The sequence below is a fragment of the Eulemur rufifrons genome, chromosome 7, assembly GCF_041146395.1.
Source record: "Eulemur rufifrons isolate Redbay chromosome 7, OSU_ERuf_1, whole genome shotgun sequence".
NCBI lineage: Eukaryota > Metazoa > Chordata > Mammalia > Primates > Lemuridae > Eulemur > Eulemur rufifrons.
Window position 1 is genome coordinate 89,232,935 of NC_090989.1, and position 18,554 is coordinate 89,251,488.

Consider the following 18,554-nt stretch of genomic DNA (forward strand, 5'->3'; position numbering starts at 1 on the left):
TAGTAGGCATATTAATACTGAATTAAGGCCGGGTGCCATGGCTCATACCTATAATTCTAGCACTCTGGGAGGCTGAGGTGGGAGGATCACTTGAACTCAGGAGTTTGAGGCCAGCCTGAGCAAGAGCAAGACCTTATCTCTACCAAAAATAGAAAAAATTAGCTGGGTTTGGTGGCTCACACCTGTAGTCCCAGCTACTCAGGAGGCTGAGGCAGGAGGATTGCTTGAGCCCAGGAGTTTGAGGTTGCAGTGAGCTATGCTGACACCATTGCACTCTAGCCAGGGAAACAGAGTGAGAGTTTGTCTCAAAAACAAACAAACAAAAAAACTGAATTAAATTATTTGTTACATCTATTAAATAATTTTTAAATAGACTCTTGAGGTGGTTTTGCTACCCAAATATAAGCTCATCTTTCCATAGTTGCTACAGTAAGTAAACCATTTCATCTTCTCTATGATAGAATTACTATTTGAAGTACCTTCTAACGTGTTTTTAAATCATACTTTTGTAGAAGATCTTTTTGACAATTTCAACTATAACATTTCCTTATTAAACAAAGATTCCCAAAATCTGCTCCTTTATTTCAGCTCTTGAGCTCTAGATTGTTTTTAGAAGTCATTTGACTACACGTTGTTTAATAAAAGTCAACATACCTCCATTCTTCTACAAATCTTAAAAGTTTTACAATCGTTTAAGCCACTTCTAAGGTAGGCACAATGTCAGGAAGAAGCAAAACTCCTAGGCTAACACCTTGCCCGCAAAGCCCTTTTATAATACTTTCTAACCTGAACACTTAGAGGGCTGACTCAAGGATTTGAGTCTACTTTGGGGTAGAGATGGGTGTGGGTCAGAGAGGACACAAAACCTTCCAGTGAGTCCCTGAACCAGTGGTGACTCCTTCACAGGTCTTCTGGCTTGAGGGACAAAGGTAAAACAATACTCTGGACATCTGGTCCCTTAGAAACAGCTGGGAGATGACATTCACTCGGTCAATTTCCCCTGGAGGTTTAACTTATAGCCCCGTGTGCTACTGTGTTGATGCAGCTTTATTTCTGCTTCCTTGCACTCACCGGTAGGTGGTTTCTGGAAGGAGATCTTTCATAATGTAAGTGGTGGTATTGCCCACGGTAATGCTAGTGTCTCCAAGATCAATGTTGTAAGCAAGGATTTCAGATCCGTTATTGCACGGCTCTTCCCAGTTCAGTACAAGGCACACAGAAGGTGAATCAGGGTAGGCGTTGAGGGGCTCCTCCTCCAGGATGCAGAGAGTGGAGACAGGGTCGGGGGCAGATGCTGGTGTCTGGCAAAGGAGAAGTTCACTGTACGGCCCTGCTCCTGCTTGATTGAAGGCCTATAAACAGAACAGTGAGACAAAAGCCACATCACACCATTAGTACCTGCTAACACCTCCAAGTTAGCTGCCGTTAAATAAATCTAAAGTAGTATACAGTTTATCTTTGGATAAACTGGTATGTATGTTTATATTTTATTTCTACACAGGTAGAAATAAATCCTATAAAATGTCTACTTGAAAATGACGACTATTTTCCAAAAAATGATCTGTGTCAGCCCTTGCCCCACAGTCTATATTGACAGCAATCAGGATGCTACCATTAAAACATGAGCCAGGACTTCAGTTCACATTCCTTCAGCGGCCTTCCATCTGATTCAGAATAAACTTCAAAGTCCTTAAAAAAGCCTACAAGACCCTATCTGATCTGCTCACCACCACTACTCTTCAAAAAAATCCATTAGCACTCTGACTTCATCACCTGTAACTCTCCCCCTTCACTTACTCTGCTCGGTACACTGGCTTCCCTGCTGTTCCACCGGGACACCACGTTTGCTCCCACCTCAGGGCCTTTGCACTTGCTGCTCCTGTTCAGAGAGCTTTCTCCCCAGACATCTGCACAGCTAGTTCAATGATCTCCTCCAGGCCTTCTCTTAAGTGTTATCTTTCCCATGAGCCCTCTCTGAACATCATGTTTAAACTTGCAGTCCCTTCCCCTGCCCAATCATTGTGAGCCTCCTCATTTCCTATTTCCTGTCTTGGCTGTCTTTTGCATCACAGCACTTATTGCCAACATAGTATATAGTTGACTTATTTACTTCACTGATTTGAATGCAAGTTACATAAGGCCAAGGTTGTCTGTTTGGTTCACTGTTGTATCTTTGACAACTGGAACAGCACCTGTTACAGAATATGAGTTCAATAAATGTTATCAAAAATACCTTTTTCTTATAAAGAGAAAAACATTTGCCAAACTTCTTACAAAAGTGAATTTACTCTAAAACCCAGTTCTAATTTATTTCACAAGAAAGCTTATGAGGTCAAATTACAAAACTAAAGGAAAGCAGTTTGCGCTCTTAAAGGTCTAAAACAAAACTTACAATTTCTTTGTTAATTTCATAGACGCAAACTAAGAGCATTTAATTGCTATCAAATCACAGTTGAAACTATACTGTAATATTTTGTTATATTTATTTCTGTTTTATGACAATACTTCAACTCTCTTTTTGTAAGAATTTTAACATCACAAATTGTTTTATGAGTACATATTTTGAGATTTTGTTTTTGATACATATTTATTGCAGGGGCAGAAAAATAAGATATAGTGGAGCCCAATGTTTGTATCAATTAAGGCTTTATGTCACCATATAATAGAAAGGACAAGAACATGGCTTTGAAGAGTTGGAGCTTATTTCAAACTTTGATTCCATCATTTAACAACTTAGGTAAATTAATCTCTCTAGCCTGTTTCCTCAGCTGGAAAATGGGGACAGTAACACCTAATTCACAGAGTTACTGTAAAGATTAAATCAGTTAACATGTAAAATCCTGGCATAGTGTTGGGCTGACAGTAGGTGCTTTACTTCTTTCCCACTGGGAAAATCATGCAGAAAATGGCATTTTCCTACTTTTTCTAAACCTTTTTTATTTTGAACTAATTTTAGACTTATAGAAAAGCTTCAAAAATAGTACAGAGAAACTTTCATATGTATCTCTCACTTTGCCTTCCCTAATTCTAATAGACACTTTACATAACCATAGAATAATGATCAAAACCAGGAAATTATCATTGGCACCATACAATTAACAATATACAGGCCTGATTAGAATCTTACCAATTTTTTCAGTAATGTTCTTTTTCTATTCCAGGATCCTACTTTCTTTTAAACTAGCCTATTTCTATGGAAAATGCTTTCTTGATTTACACTTTTATTATCACCATTTTTCAAAGAAAACTTAATTCAAAAGCATCTTTTACTGTAACAGTATGCCTCGTGAATAGAATCACACTGGTACTTCTCGATTAAAATATTTCTAAGGGAGAATATAAAAATTCAAAAATTCCTGAGTAATACAAGAAATGTTGTACCCAATCTTTATAAAACACAGTATAGATATTACAATGATTTATTTCTAAGGTGCTAAATATTAAAAAGAATATTCAGGTTTAATTTGACTTTATAGTAATATCAAATGAATATAATTTATATTTGGTCCATAGATACTAAGAAATCAATATAGATTGAAGAGACACTTTTCCTGGTAATACTTCTTTAGCATAGCAATGTTTTTTTGTTTTGTTTTGTTTTTTGAGAGACAGGGTCTTGCTCTGTCCCCTCCAGGCTGGAATGCAGATTGTAGCTCACTATAACCTTGAACTCCTGGACTTAAGTGATCCTCTCACCTCAGCCTCCTGAGCTAGGACTATAGTTGTGCACCAACACTCCTGGCTATTTTTTTTTTTTTTAGAGATGGGGTCTTACTAAGTTGCCCAGGCTGGTCGATGGTGGTTTTAAAAGTACTATTCCCGGCCGGGCACGGTGGCTCACGTCTGTAATCCTAGCACTCTGGGAGGCCGAGGTGGGAGGATTGACTGAGGTCAGGAGTTCGAGACCAGCCTGAGCAAGAGCAAGACCCCATTCTCTACTAAAAATCGAAAGAAATTATATGGACAACTAAAAATATATATAGAAAAAATTAGCCGGGCATGGTGGTACATGCCTGTAGTCCCAGCTACTCGGGAGGCTGAGGCAGGAGGATTGCTTGAGTCCAGGAGTTTGAGGTTGCTATGAGCTAGGCTGACACTACGGCACTCTAGCCTGGGCAACAGAGTGAGACTGTCTCAAAAAAAAAAAAAAAAATTAAAAAATAAAATAAATAAATAAAAGTACTATTCCCTTCATAAGATCTGACTCATTTTATTACAAATAAGTATAGACATTTGAAAATGTTGTCTACTCCTGTTAATACAGGGAGGCAAAATTATTATGCAGATTCTATTCTTATTAATGTATCTTTTATAATGCAGTTTTGGGAAGTCAAGGCTAAGTGACCTCATATACCCTGAAACGAAAAATATATACATATATATGAACATTTTAAAGAGACACCAAAATTCTAAAAGCATAGTGGAGTGAAGCTCTTTACTGTGGTGGCAGACAGCTCTTTATTTATATCCTGCCTTGATCCAAAAACAGGAGTGTGGCACATAACTCAACCTTTCCCCAATGACTCAGCCTCACTATTATAAAGATCAGATAATTTGCTATGGCACTGACTCATTGACAAAAGGTTAATTATGTCCCAGGTGCTTCATTCAAGAAGGAAGAAAGGTACGTATCAAAAGAGTTTAATCAGAAATGCTCAAGATAAGGCAGTCTTCAGAATTTAACAGAAATGCTTCAGCTGATCTGGAAAATTAAGTTAGGAAGGGAATATTTTCTCCAAAGAGACCAGAGACATTGGGTATACTTGTAATAAGCAATTTTATCCATGACTTAAATCAGGTGGGAACTTAAATCTGGCATCTTTGGTTCATTATCTATTCAAATCTAAATGTGTATGAAGACAGAACTCTTCAAGGTCAACAACCACATCTGATTAATCTTTGTATCTCTCCTTCTGATCATCCTCTGATCCTGGCACAAAGTACCATCGTGCTCAAGAAATGCTACTGAACAAATGGAAAGGAAAAGACAAAGAACTCTATTTTCTCAGGACACTAAGGCTTTATAAAAGGGGAAAATTCACTTATCCAAGTGAATAAAGTAAAATAAACCCATGATTATTGTCACTCTTAGGTATTAGGCTATGAACCAATTGTTCTTGATGTTATTCTCTCTGGACTTCCACGTGGAAGCTTACAGATAACCAGCCTTCATAATGGTTACTGGGAGGAGGAAGGTGGGGTCCTATAATCTACTGCAGACTAGTCCAAATTACTCTAATATTGCTTTTGGCTCCATGTAACAGCTGGTAAAATAACTTACTGTCTTTTGCCAGTTCTAAGTGGCTTTCCAACTGAAATGAGAATCTCAGGGGAATTAGACAGAAGGTGCCCTCTCTAAGGAGCTGTGGCACCTTTACCTTGGGCTTGGCCATTTATTCAGCAAACTGACAAACAGGCAAAAGCCAAGGGTAGTGAGATGTAGAATGGAAAAGAATCTTATTTTGTTCTTGTAATTCAAGATCTCCTAGAAAAGCAGCAATTAACTATAAAACACCAGAACAACCAGATTTATTTTTATTTGAAAGGACTCTTTTTTTTACTATCATCCTTCTTGACAGCCTCTATCACAAGCCTTTGAGTAGGTTTCCTAAAGCATCTTTCATGGAACACTGGTCCTTGTGAGTAACATCTGAATAATGTCAACCTACCTGTAGTCTACAGCAATATTGGGCAGCAGGCAACAGATCTCTTATTTCAAAGCAGGTGTCTGTCCCATGATAAATGAGTTCTAAAGATTCTTCATCTTCTCCCCATTCCAACCTGTACTCTGAGATGTCAGCACCAGAGCTTTCAGGACTCTGGAAGGCAGAAATTCAAGTAGGTAATAATTCCATTGAGAATAAAAATCCTACCGTGTTTGTGTTCACCTAACTAAACTGAGAAAGAGAGCAACATGCCCCAGGATATTTAAAATACATATAAAAGAAAAGCATGAAAGAGACACTTAATTTCCTCTCAATTCTGACCAGTGGTAAAATTTCCACAACTCTAAATGATACAAGCAAATGCCAAGGGAAATTACTGCATATACTGCAAAAAAATCTACATGTGCATTTTGGCTTTGCAGTTTCCTCATAACTTGTATTTTTATTTGGGGGTAGACAAAGTAGAAGAAACAGAAATTGATGCAGAATACGCCTGACTTACCTCCCAACTCACTAGGACACATCCATCAGGCGTAAAAGAAACACAAGGTGCTTTGCATTGTCCAGGAGGCCCTGCAGCAGTGGTAATTTCTGAGATATCAGAATAGGGACCATACTGCAAGAGAAGAACACACACACACTTGTAAGTGTACACGTATGTATGTGTATAAGCTTTTATAAAAGCTTATAACGAAGTAAGGGCTGGGCTAACATCAGCAGCATAACTGGTTAAAAAATATTATCCAATGGTTTTCACTTTCAGTTGAATGTGTGTAAGGTTTTTTTCTGTACACATTCCGTGAGTAGAAAATGTCTGCTATATATGTATTTGTTTTATTCAAAAGAATTAGAAAGTTGGCTTAGGAAACATTTTTACTTTACTGTGACATGAGAAACAAAAACATGCTGACTCTTGACAAAACATGACATTCTGCTCTAACATTCCTCAGAGGATAGCAAAGAAAATTAAGTCAGATGCACAGTGAAGTTTAATTTTTAATGCACAAAAAATATATTTGATATTGCTGGTTATCAAATTCTAGGTATTTCTTCCAGTTATTGGTATCTTTCATTTTGAAAACTAATGCTCCTGTCATGATTTCTCAGCATGTCCCCACCATCTCAACTACTCAGAGGTGTATACTGCACTCCTCTTTTCTTAATGTTATCATCAGTGACCACACTGCCCAGGGCCAGGCATCACTGGAGATTCAACACATTTTGAGAGAGCCATAACCACTGGAAGCACCTGTATTAATAGAGGAACATTTGTTATTTCAAAGAATTGGGGCAGAGAGTAAATAATTTCCAAGCTAATGAAATATGTGACTATACTTTTCAAAATAAGAAAAGATTTAAAAAACCCACAAAACTTAAAACTCTCATATTTCCCAACATAACTTGTAAAGATACTGGGAAGTGGAGGGGAAGCTCTCTGAAATGGACCTCAGAAGTTAACAACAGTCATATATATGGTTAACTTCCAATACAACAGGAATAAATCAAGGCTGAACATAGTTTCTACACATGATAAATCAGAGAAAGGGGTGAGAAAGTGAAACTCAAATCAGCTCAGTCGCATGTTTATCTTTGTCATGGCAGAGATTCCTTGTAAAGATGACAGAAAAGGGCAAATACAACAGCATCCATCCTCTTTTTCACTTATATAAGTTTGGGTGCATAGGCTTTAATGTTTAGACTTTTTTGTTTGCATTTAAATATCCGTGCTGCGTCTACAATTCTTTCCTAATGGGGAGTTAGAGGAAATCCAGCTCCTGTTCAAGGTTTGAGATCCTTCTCAGACCAAAGAGTCTCACAGCCAGCTGTGGCTAACATGGAACTGACTAAAGACAAGCACATTTCACTTCTGAAAGGCTGGAACAGGACTTCTGAGAACTAGAAAAAAGTCACTGGCAACTTAGTATCACTGTAAGTTGGGCTTTCTTATTTTTAAAAAAATTTCATCAATTAATTAAATCTAATTATTTGCACTGTGCTCATCTATACAAACCACTGGCACTTTTGGGGGGCTTGAGCAGCAGTTTGCTTTACCCACACCTGTCTGCCCTCACGTATGTTTCCACTCATCTCTGACACCCAAGAAGCCCCACAGTTTCTGGGCCTATTACTCAACATGAATCTCCCCCAAAATCCACATCATTCTGCAATTTCAAAGAAAAAAAGGACCACCACTTATGTGGATAAAATATAGACACATATACTCTCAATCTCTGAAAGCCCAAATTGACAACTCCAGATGGAGCAGTAGAAGGATGGGCCAGAAAATTCCAATTTTCACTTGCAACAAAGCAAAAGGCAAATAAGTTGGTGTTCCTAGCCTCTACCACCTTCCAGTTTTAAAAACTGACCTGAGACATTGCTGGTTCACTTAGACAAGATGGTATAGAACTTTTATTAGAACCACTATGTAGTCCCACTTTCCCATAACAGATAAATAAAGTCAATGAGAGAACAGAAATTTTCTAAAAACTATCAAAAGCCTCTATAGGGTGATGTTCTTATTGACCTTGGGTGCTAGCTTAACAGAACGATATGAGAACAAAAGAAACAAAATTTCTAATGCTGGGTCTATATGAAGTCACAACAATATCAGTTCAGAAATAACATTTTACATATATACTTGTTTAATGGTTGTCAAGTTTGGCTAGATATCGCCGAGGACCTTCAGGAGGGTAGACACAGAAGTGCTAGCACTGTGTGTTCTCATTCTGGTGTATGACCTCATACTCACCCCTCCGTCATTCAGGGCTCTCACCCTGAAACGATACACGGTTCCGGGAAGCAGGCTGCCGACGGTGCACTCCAGCTCTGGCCCGTGGTACACCTCCGAAGCCACGTCCTCGGGCTCTGTCATCTCCACGCTGTACTCCGAGACCTCACAGCCACTTTCAGATGCTGGGACATCTGGGAATGAAGAGTTTTTTCATCTTAGAACATTCTTGTGCTTCCATCTGACCAAATCACACCTGATTTCACCTAAGTTTTACAAAATATCATGTAGGTGGCCTGTTCTCAGTATCTTACAGAAGAACCCCGTTAGCAAAAACAAAAACAAACAAAAAAAAAGAAACAAAGAAAAAAAGAAAAAAGAGACACAAAAGAAAAAGTTGCTGAAGGATGTTATCCATACTACCCAAAGCAAGTACATTTAAGTATATTTAATGACATTAATAATTCCAAAATAATAAAATGCATTAGGCAAATTTCTTCACATTCTAACGCAAGGTAAATTACGGAACAAATAAAGAAAAATTCTCTCTTTAACTTAAAACCAAAGGTCACACTAAATCAAGATACAGGACGCGAAACTGGCACAATATTGTATTATCTTTTAGACATAAGTGGTGGGAAAACACAGCCTGCTACAGTCCTGCGTGTTTGCACTTGCCATCGTACATGTTGAAACTGCCGTCACAACAGGAAATGCTATTACAGCTTAAGTCAATGTCATAAAAACACCAGGACCCACACCTGAGAATACAGCAAGGGAGGTGACACACAGAAGAGGAAAATCTGACGTTTCCTCATGCACTTCTTGGTTTAATTTCTAAATTGAACACAATTCTTTTATGAATAAGGCTGAAAAATTCCTGAAAACGGCTGGCTGTGCTGAAATATTCCCTAGAGAAGCAGCCCCCAAAGGGTGCAGGATGAACGGCATGTGTGGCGCCACAGGAACGGAAGGATGAGCCGCAGCGGTGCTGGTGTGGGGGTGACACACATGGAAAACCCAGGCCAACACGTGTTAAAAAGAATATGAACATCTTTAATAGGAAAAAAGTACGGTTTTCAGAAGGAAGCCTTAAAACTTAACTACAGAGCATTAAGTCTTAATCATCAATTGTTCAAACTGTCAATGTCAATGTGAAGATTTGTTCACTCACCCCACTCTAAGTGGACTTCTTTGTGCTTTGGTCTACCCAAAACCCTCGGTGGTCGACACTGACCTGGTGCAATGCTTAGTGTGCGAACAGGGAGACTTTCAGAACACTGCAGGAAAACACCGGAGAGAACCATCTCTTAGTTACTGTGAATTTATCAGACCTCTACATATCAGGCAACTTCCACCCCATAACTGTAAATGCTATCCAAAGGGGGTTACCTTTTAAATGTATACATGTTATGGGAACGTTTTTCATGCACTAAGATTTTCTTATAAATAGGTATGTGTATTTTAAGAGTCAACATATACTGTATATGGCACTGGCAGAAATAAGAATGATTATTTTTGAAGTCAGGAATAAGTGTTGTGCATCCTAAGCATATAATTATTTTCCTTTAAATCAAAATCAGAAAGACCCTTCATGAGGACAGAAAAGAACACAACACGACAGCTGTATGAAATTTTTAAATAAATGGCCAACCATTCACATACAGAGCAGAAAAGCAAATACAGTCAATATTAATCAACTGAATCTGACATTAGCCAGCAGGTTCTGTTAATGCTATAATAAGTAGGCCTTGATTTTGCAGGATCTGGTTGTGTAAAGCTGGTGGTGCAGAAGCTGCCTGCCTTCCCGAGACAGGAGAAAACAAGGCTGAGCTACACAGCTCCACCAAACTCAGTCTTGTTCCTGAGGAGAAGTGGTGCAGAGGAGACGGACTCTATACATCCAAGCAGTGCAGCCTCTGTGCCACCTTGTGCAGCGCCTCACCCACAGGAGGTACCCGCTGATAATCTGCGGCTTTGATTTGGATTTACTCTGCCCTGGGAGGCACTTCAGAGAGCTCTGGCACTACCTATGGATGGTCTGGCTGGACTTTCTTCTCACAAGGAGTCTGTCTAAATGGGCAATCTAGACACCACAGTATTGCTAATCCACAGGGGGGAAAGAAAAAAAACACAAGATGTTGAGGGTGGGTTGACTGGAAAAATCAGGCATTCAAATGGAAGGCATTCTCTTAAAAAGTCAACCCAGCACAGGGCTGCAAGCCATTTCTCCTCCTCCTTTCTCTCTCTTTAACTATTAGTGGTTTCACATCATAATGTTAACTATCTCTACAGTGAAAATATCTTTTATCATCTTGACTCTCACTCACTTTTCTGAACATAAGTTAAGGTCATTTAGACAACAAATATCTCATTTCTAGAGTACTTCATATGTATTTATCAGGTTATTTTGAGCCTATGAGAACACCATGTGGTTAAAACAAAGACTCCTGACACATTAACTGGCTGGTCTAAGGTCATGTAAATAGCAGACAACAAGATACTGGCTGCTGCCTACAGATGCGTACGTTGGGCACCGCACAATTACAAGAGGTGCCATTCAGCTTAGTCATCACAGATTTATGTTGTTCTTACAACAATTTCCCAGCAGATGGCAGTAAAGTACCTTGAGCAAGCTGTGTCTCAAATTCTCACAAAATTGGTAAGATGTGCTAATAGCAGAGCTGTGCAGGTCTTATCTTTTTGACTCTAAATTCCATACTTTTCTATCACTGCAATAGCTGGGGTCTACCTTATTTACCTAAAGTTAATTGCAGACAATTTAACTGTCACGTGATTATGCCAAAGCCTTCTGAGAATTAACTAGTGCCAAATGTACTTGAAAATAGCACAAGAGAGTTGAGAATCACGTGGGGCTACTATCTTTTGTGTCCTCTAAAGTACAGTTTAAAAAGGTCCATTTTTCATTTCCTGATGTGATGATACTACGGCAGGCTGCATTACCAAGACACATTTTTTTAAGTTGCAGTTTTATTCTGATGTTATAGATAGCTTGTCCCAATTTGCTTACTTGTGCATGGAAACAAAACCAACCTGACTGTGTCCACCAGTACTGATGCAGCATGCCCGGAGTTTGTACAAAGTGCCTGGTTTCAAGTGGGTGAAAGTGTATTCTGTAGCCGATCCACTGTAGGCCACTTCCCACTGATTCGCTGTAAAACAAGACTCATGAATGAGTTTATGCCTTTGTAAAAATGTAGCAGCAGCAACCACTACAAATAAGAAAAAGCTCTAAGTGATTTCCATGAAAACCAACACCTCCTGTTGTTTTTTTTTTTTTTTTAAATAGCCAAACATCTCTCTTTCCTTTTCTTTTACAAAGTTAAATACTAAAATAACATGGGATCATTTTTAATCCTTAGTACTGCTGACTAGACTACTTGGTATCACCACCATTTGCTGACTGTGAGGTTTGGATGCGGGAAACACCTGACGTGTAGCTGGTGTGTGGGAGTGATAAGAGGAGACAAAGGACAGTGTTGAGAAAGCTATGGGACACTCTGGGGTGAGGACCTTGGGGGCAGCTGAGGATATGGCTGCCTGCCGGGCCACAAGGCTTCTGGCAAGGCTGGGGCGCTGCTGGAACAGTTTTTCCTTGCTCTTATCTATCTGGAGGTCACAGTGAGTGAACCCTTCCTCTTCGAAACTGGGTCTTTTGGATAAAGTCCTGCTGTCTTCATGGAGCCTCACTTAAAAGACAAAAATACCTGGAAGAGTGACAAATTAAAGATCAAACACTCTGTGACCCAGGTTATGCGACCACTTTTTCGGATTAAAAAACGAAAGCAAGGTCACCAGGAGTCTGGGTGCCCAACGAGGCTGACGCCGTTGGAGGAAGAAGTACCTGGGGCTGCTCCCAGTGCGCCTGCCTCCCAAATCTGGGCTGCTGGGGTGTTTTTCTCTCCTGTTTTGCTCCCGCTAATGGTATGTTTCCAGTCCACTACTTAGCAAAAGCCTTTTACTCCATGAAGTTGTTTTAGGGAAACTACTTTTACTCTATTCCGTGATATTTTAACTTCCACACATTCCCTTGGCTGCTTATTAGGTCGTATTTACAATAAAGTCACATGCACTAAGGCCATTTGAGAAAGGCAATATTAAAGACAATTACACTGATCTTACAGGTCAGAAAACTGTGCTGTACTGAAAAGGCTACTGGGAGCAAGGATGACTGAAAAGATTCATTTAATCACTCACGCGTTCACTGGCAAAGTTGTTAACTCTAACTACAGAACGGTACCTACTTTTGATTTGTCATCAGTAGCTGGGAGAGCCAAGAAAATTCAAAACATACTGAAGTTTTTACAATGAGCCACTGGCATATACATGATTTCTCTCCTAGGTAGTTTTTCTAATGTAAAAAAAACCTAAATCAAATTTTTAGCACAAAATACGATTTTATGTTAAGAACAGATGTGCTCATCTCAAACAGTTTTCATGTTTTCAGCTTAAAATAGGACCTGACAGACTTAAAAACCAAAAAAGCTCCAGGTGGCTGTTGTGGCACAGAATCAAGAGCAAGCCCCACGCCGCATTGCTCACTTGTAAAAGGTGCCGTCCACTCTCTTTTATTTTTTTGCCACAAGCACGCACCACTTTTCAAAAAAATTAATGGTTACAGGGATTATTACAGTGGTAAGATTATCTATAATTTTTAGTTTTGATGACTATACTTTTCTACATTAAAGACTACTACATTTTATCAGAAAGAAAACCTAAGAATTTTTGAAATGGCACTATCTAAGGAATTTTTTGATTTCAAACATTATTCTATTTTAATCCACACAGTGTGAATAGTAATGAATAAATGATCTGGATCAAAGATCACAATGAAGATGGACAGGCATTTTCTAAACTTGCTCTGAAAGTGTGACACTTGTCACTAGTCTGTAATACTATATATTGTTTGTCATCATACATGGGAATTTGTAGATTACTGAACTCCTTTACTGTCTCCAACTTATTTCTTCTTCCTGCCGATTGCTTCTGATAATTTCCTTGCTTATAACAATTTCCAGAAAATGTGTGGCAAGTTGGGAAAAACATTAAATTTATTTATCTATTAATGAGGAACTCTGGTTTAAAAAAGAGACAGAAAATTTTTAAAAATGACAAAAATGTACACTTGAAGCAGACTGGTGCTGGGTTTGAAAGAGGAAAACTGCTAAAATGTGATTCAAGTTGTTTATTGTAATAGCTCTGGCATTAGAATTCATGATTATCCACTATTACTACAAAGATGTTTACACCATATTAGAAAGTAGAGCTTGCTACTGGATTTGAATAAACAATTGCCAAAAACTTCACCTTCAGAATTTCCATCAGTAATCTCTAGCAAGTACTTGAGGATTTCTGAACCACCGTTGTCCTTTGGAGGATCTGGAAAGCAAGCAAATATCTTACTGCTAATGAAAGAATATTGATTTTTTATTGATGAATATCATTAGAACACATAAAATTATATAACATTATACTGTCTTAATTCTAGACTTGACCAAAATGCACAATAATTTCTTTAACCCAACAACTTTTCTTGAAAAAAAGAACAAACAAATCAAGATCCTTAAATAGTATCTGATTATTCAAAGTTCTTAGAGCTAAAAATATCAGAGTTAGCATTAATTTAGTGAAACATAAACAAAACTCAACATGAATTATGTTCATGAATTTGAGAATTCTGAAGGCAGCTCTTTAATATTTGATGATTTTTATATAAGATAAAATATTCATATATTTCCTTTTGTTTTTATTATTTTATTTTTTCTATTTCACCAGTGACCAGATCCTTTTGAGAGATGGAAAGGGAAGAAAGAGAAGTATAAAATTTATTGACAAAAGAAGTAAAACATCAGAATGGAATAAATTTATTCCATTACAGTTTTGCCACCAAGCAAATTTTATATCCTAAGTGAACCTGATATAAAATCAGAGATGTGGATCAATAAGAACACATGCCCTCAGCAGACAGTTTGAGGAAGAAGGTTTTGGCTTACTCCTGCAGCCCCTGGCACCTTGGGTATATAGTCACTGGTGACCCTGTGCCTGCAGGGATTTTATTTTCTGAGCAGAAAAACACCTTGCAGTATAATTTTGCAAAACAATAAAGAATTAACCTCTACATCAGTCTGCCACCTTGATTTTCTTAGATATAAAGGAGATTTTTCAAACAAACCTTAAGTCTACACAACATATATTTAGAAAATTTACTTCCCCTCTCCTTTCACCTGGTATTTCCATTAATATATACATATTTCAGTAATAGATATTTACAATAATTATAAAGTCAAATATTATAGCATACAGCTAATGAAAGTAAATATTCAGTGTTGACAGAACTTTCTAGGATTTTCTCAGAAAAAAAATCTATGGTCTCCCAAAAAGCATACCTAGATTTTTATAGTTTTTTTTTTAATCATACTCATCTTCCAGGGAAAGAGACATCCTAATAATTTGCCTCAAAATTATTAGATAACTTGAAACAGTTATTTGTCTCAGTGGTTGGTTTCCAATAGTAGTCTAATCATGTTTTAAATTCCCCTTTACATTATTTGGCTGCCAGGTAAAATCTTATTTTAGATTTCCTCTTTTTTTTGGCCTGTTAGGTAGTTAATATTATCATATGACATTAGTGAAAATTATATACAACACTTTTACAAAGAATTAGAAATGTTGATCAACCTACTGATAGTATTCATTTTATTGAAATAATCCATACAGCAGAGGTGAGCTGTATAGATTCTACCAGATAACCCAAAATCCCATATAAATTTTAACATAAAAATTGCAGAAGTTTAACACTCTGGTTACAAACAACAATGAAAACAAAAACTTTCCTAATTTATTGCAACTTAAACATTCTTTATGCTAAAATTTGCTTAAGACAACATACCTAAATTTTGAAATTTATTTTCAATATTAACTTTATAAGTCAAATTTTTTCTATTAAATATTGCTAATTTTTTTAGGATGAGCTTCTAAAGAATGAACTAAATATGCAGAGATTACTACATTCAAATCAATAATACATTAAAGATATAGGAGAAAATACATATAATATAGGAAAATCATAAAGTAAATGAGATACTCTTAAAATTACCCATTTTAATTTCCATTAAAATTTAATTGTCCATTTAAATTTTAATGGAACTGTCCATTCCAATTTGTAGAATTCTCAGGATGTTTTTCATATGTATATTCCAAATGCATAAAACTCCTTCAAATAATAGTGTCCATTTATTTTTTTGGCTTGTCACTCCTGAAATTCATTTCTAAAACTCTGTCAAAAATAAACTGTCAGCAGCAGCAAAACATACCCCATTTGACACTAAAGCCATGAGATGTGACTGGTCCTTTAATGAGGGGTCTGGCAGGAGGTCCAGGCCTGTCAGGACTTGTCGTACAAACCAAAACTTCACTTGGACAACTTTTCCCTTCCATATTAGAAGCAGTCAGCTATAACAAAACCGAGAAAACATTAACATGCTTTAGTTATCAGGTATTACTAAATTGATGGTGACTTTTTACCATAGCAAGATCAAGGCGTCCATAAACTCAGACAAACACACATTTTTCTCTCTCTAAACTCAAGTATTGATTTAACAGCATTTATTTTTTAGATCACTTATTTTCTGTACAGTTGGCTATTAACAATTAAAAATAAAATCAGAAGGTAGGTTTTAGCTAAAAACATTTTTTTACCCTGTCAAAAAGACAAAATGAAACCAGTATGTCACTACCTAGTTCGTATTGTTTTGTGGAAGGAAAATAAGGGGAGAAAAGGCAGATAAAACTTAGCTCACTAAACTAGGAGTAGGGCAATGCCACCTTGTGGAGAAATGCTAGCAGTATAGCTATGTTCTCACAGCTAGCATCAATTTCCTCAAACAGTCACGCACACCATTTGATAATTTGACAGCTACTTACTGAGTGACCACTATGTACCAAATAACACCATTTGGCCCCCAAATTGGAGAAGGTTGGAATCAGAAGACAACTATATCTCTCCAAAATATAAATGTCATTATTAGAAAATATGATAAGCACAAGTTCAATAAATAGGGATGCAGCACAGAATACAGCATGTTATTTTTTTCTCTTAATGATCACAAAGTTGTATTCACTTTTTTGCCTATAACACAAAGTCCACATTAATGGTGGTTGTTAAAGACCAAAGGTAGCCTCAGTGGGGAGAGGATGGATAACGGAAGAGAAAAATAAAAACAGGTGAGGAATAAGAAATGGGCAGAAGAACAAAGGAAAATGAAGAGCAAAAGAGAAATCTGACTAAAAGAAATATAGAAGAGAAAAGTGTGAAGTAAAGCAGAGTGACAGGTGCACTCAGCATTTAGTTTGTGTCTTCCCAGGTGAGGGCACTTGGCCATGTTGTAATGTGATTTATTATAGCACATTACGGCAGTTTTCTTTCTCAAAAGTGAATTTTAAAATTAAAGTATGGTGTGCATTTTATAAATGTTACTTTAGAAATATGAAAGTGCTATACTTGGATGGAACTTGGAGGCCGTTATCCTAAGTGAAGTATCTCAAGAACGGAAAATCACATACTGCATGTTCTCACTTCCAAGTGGGAACTAAACGATGGGTATGCTTGGTCATACCGAGCGGTATAATGGACACTGGAGACTCAGAAACGGGGAGGGTGGGGAAGGTGAGGGATGAAAAATTACCTGCTAGGTACAATGTACACAATTCCAGTGATCGGTACACTAAAAGCCCTGACTTCACCACTATACAATTCAGCCATGTAAAAAAAAAACATTTGTATCCCCTACATCTACTGAAATAAATACAAATTTTAAAAACTGACAAAAAAATATAAAGTGCTGTGAAATTCAAACTTTTTAAGCCTGTAGAGTCATTTGAAATGGTAACTGAAAAAACATAAAACAGCTTCATTTTTAAGCAGTTCAGGTAACAAAATGACGGACTCACCCTGAATTTATACTGTGTGCTTCTTTTGAGATTTTTCACAGTACAGGTTAAATCCTCTCCAGTGTATTTTGGGTGGAAAAGGTTATCCTGAAAAGGCAAAGCCACAAAAGAAACATCAGTTTCATAAAATCTAAGCATTAAATACCTTTGTATATAGGATTTTTATATGGCCTCTTCCTACTATCACCAGTGAGCCAGAGGTCTGGCAGCTACTACAAAAAAGAGTATCAGAAGCCCATGGCGCTGTGGATAGCAACTGAACCTTAAATAAAAATTTGTCTTTATCACACTGTAATTTCTCCTGGGTCTGGTCAACTTTACTGTGACAAAGTACTTTTCAAAAATTTATTTAACAATGCTGTCATGAAAAAAGCCTCTTGTATGGAGGTCTGCACAGTCAAGCTGCAATGTGGTACACAGTAAACACCAGCTGAGGTTTCTGACCACACAGTGTCCTCTTCTGGCCAAGGGAGAAAGGACAGCTCTGCTGGGAAAGGGCACCATCCTGTAAGAGGATAAACATCCCACTAAAAGTTGAATGCAGATAACTCATTCAACAGTATTCTCTGTCATTCATTCACTCACCAAATACCACTATTTCAAGTGCTCCTCTGGGCTCTAAGGACACACAAAGTCTTGCCTACGCGAAGCTTACACGGCGGTTGGAGACGCAGTTAGAAAAAAAAACCCTATATGTAAATATAAAGCATGTCCAGTGGTATTCAGTGCTATGACAAAAACTAAAGCTGGGTAAGAGGATACAGTGGTGGAGCTAGTGAGGTGCTGCTGAGTAGGTTAAACACGGTACCCACACCCAAACCCAGGCTCTTTGGGTTCAAATTTATTAAAATTAAAAATTCATTTCCACAGGCCCATAAGCCAATTTCAAGTGCTCAACAGCCATGTGTCTAGGTGCTACCTGATTGGACGGCACACACTATACAACATTTCCATCACTGCAGAAGGTAGAACCTAGACAATGCTGTTCTACGGGGTGGTCAGGCAAGGGCTGTCCAAAGAGATGACACTTGAGAGGAGACCTGAGGGAAATGAGGGCAGTGAGTCAAAGATATCTGGAAGGGCCTTCTAGCCAGAGGGCACAGGAGCTGCAAAGGCATCGAGGCCAGAGCAAACCTGGTCTGTTCAAGGAACAGACACGAGGCAGATAGGACTACAGCGGCAGGAAC

At 37.8% G+C, this 18,554-nt stretch overlaps 1 protein-coding gene across 3 annotated transcripts in view; it reads right to left on the minus strand.

Moving 5' to 3' along the window:
- Positions 1–18,554, minus strand: part of FNDC3B (fibronectin type III domain containing 3B) — a 329,585-nt gene that overhangs the window by 46,455 nt on the left and 264,576 nt on the right. For all 3 annotated transcript variants that reach the window (XM_069475276.1, XM_069475277.1, XM_069475278.1), the window contains exons 14-22: positions 17,368–17,454; positions 15,732–15,870; positions 13,726–13,797; positions 11,452–11,570; positions 9,572–9,677; positions 8,419–8,591; positions 6,169–6,282; positions 5,670–5,819; positions 1,072–1,352 (exon numbers count right to left, since the gene is read on the minus strand). In XM_069475276.1, coding sequence (XP_069331377.1) covers positions 1,072–1,352; positions 5,670–5,819; positions 6,169–6,282; positions 8,419–8,591; positions 9,572–9,677; positions 11,452–11,570; positions 13,726–13,797; positions 15,732–15,870; positions 17,368–17,454 — 1,241 coding nt within the window. The remainder of the gene's footprint in view (positions 1–1,071; positions 1,353–5,669; positions 5,820–6,168; positions 6,283–8,418; positions 8,592–9,571; positions 9,678–11,451; positions 11,571–13,725; positions 13,798–15,731; positions 15,871–17,367; positions 17,455–18,554) is intronic.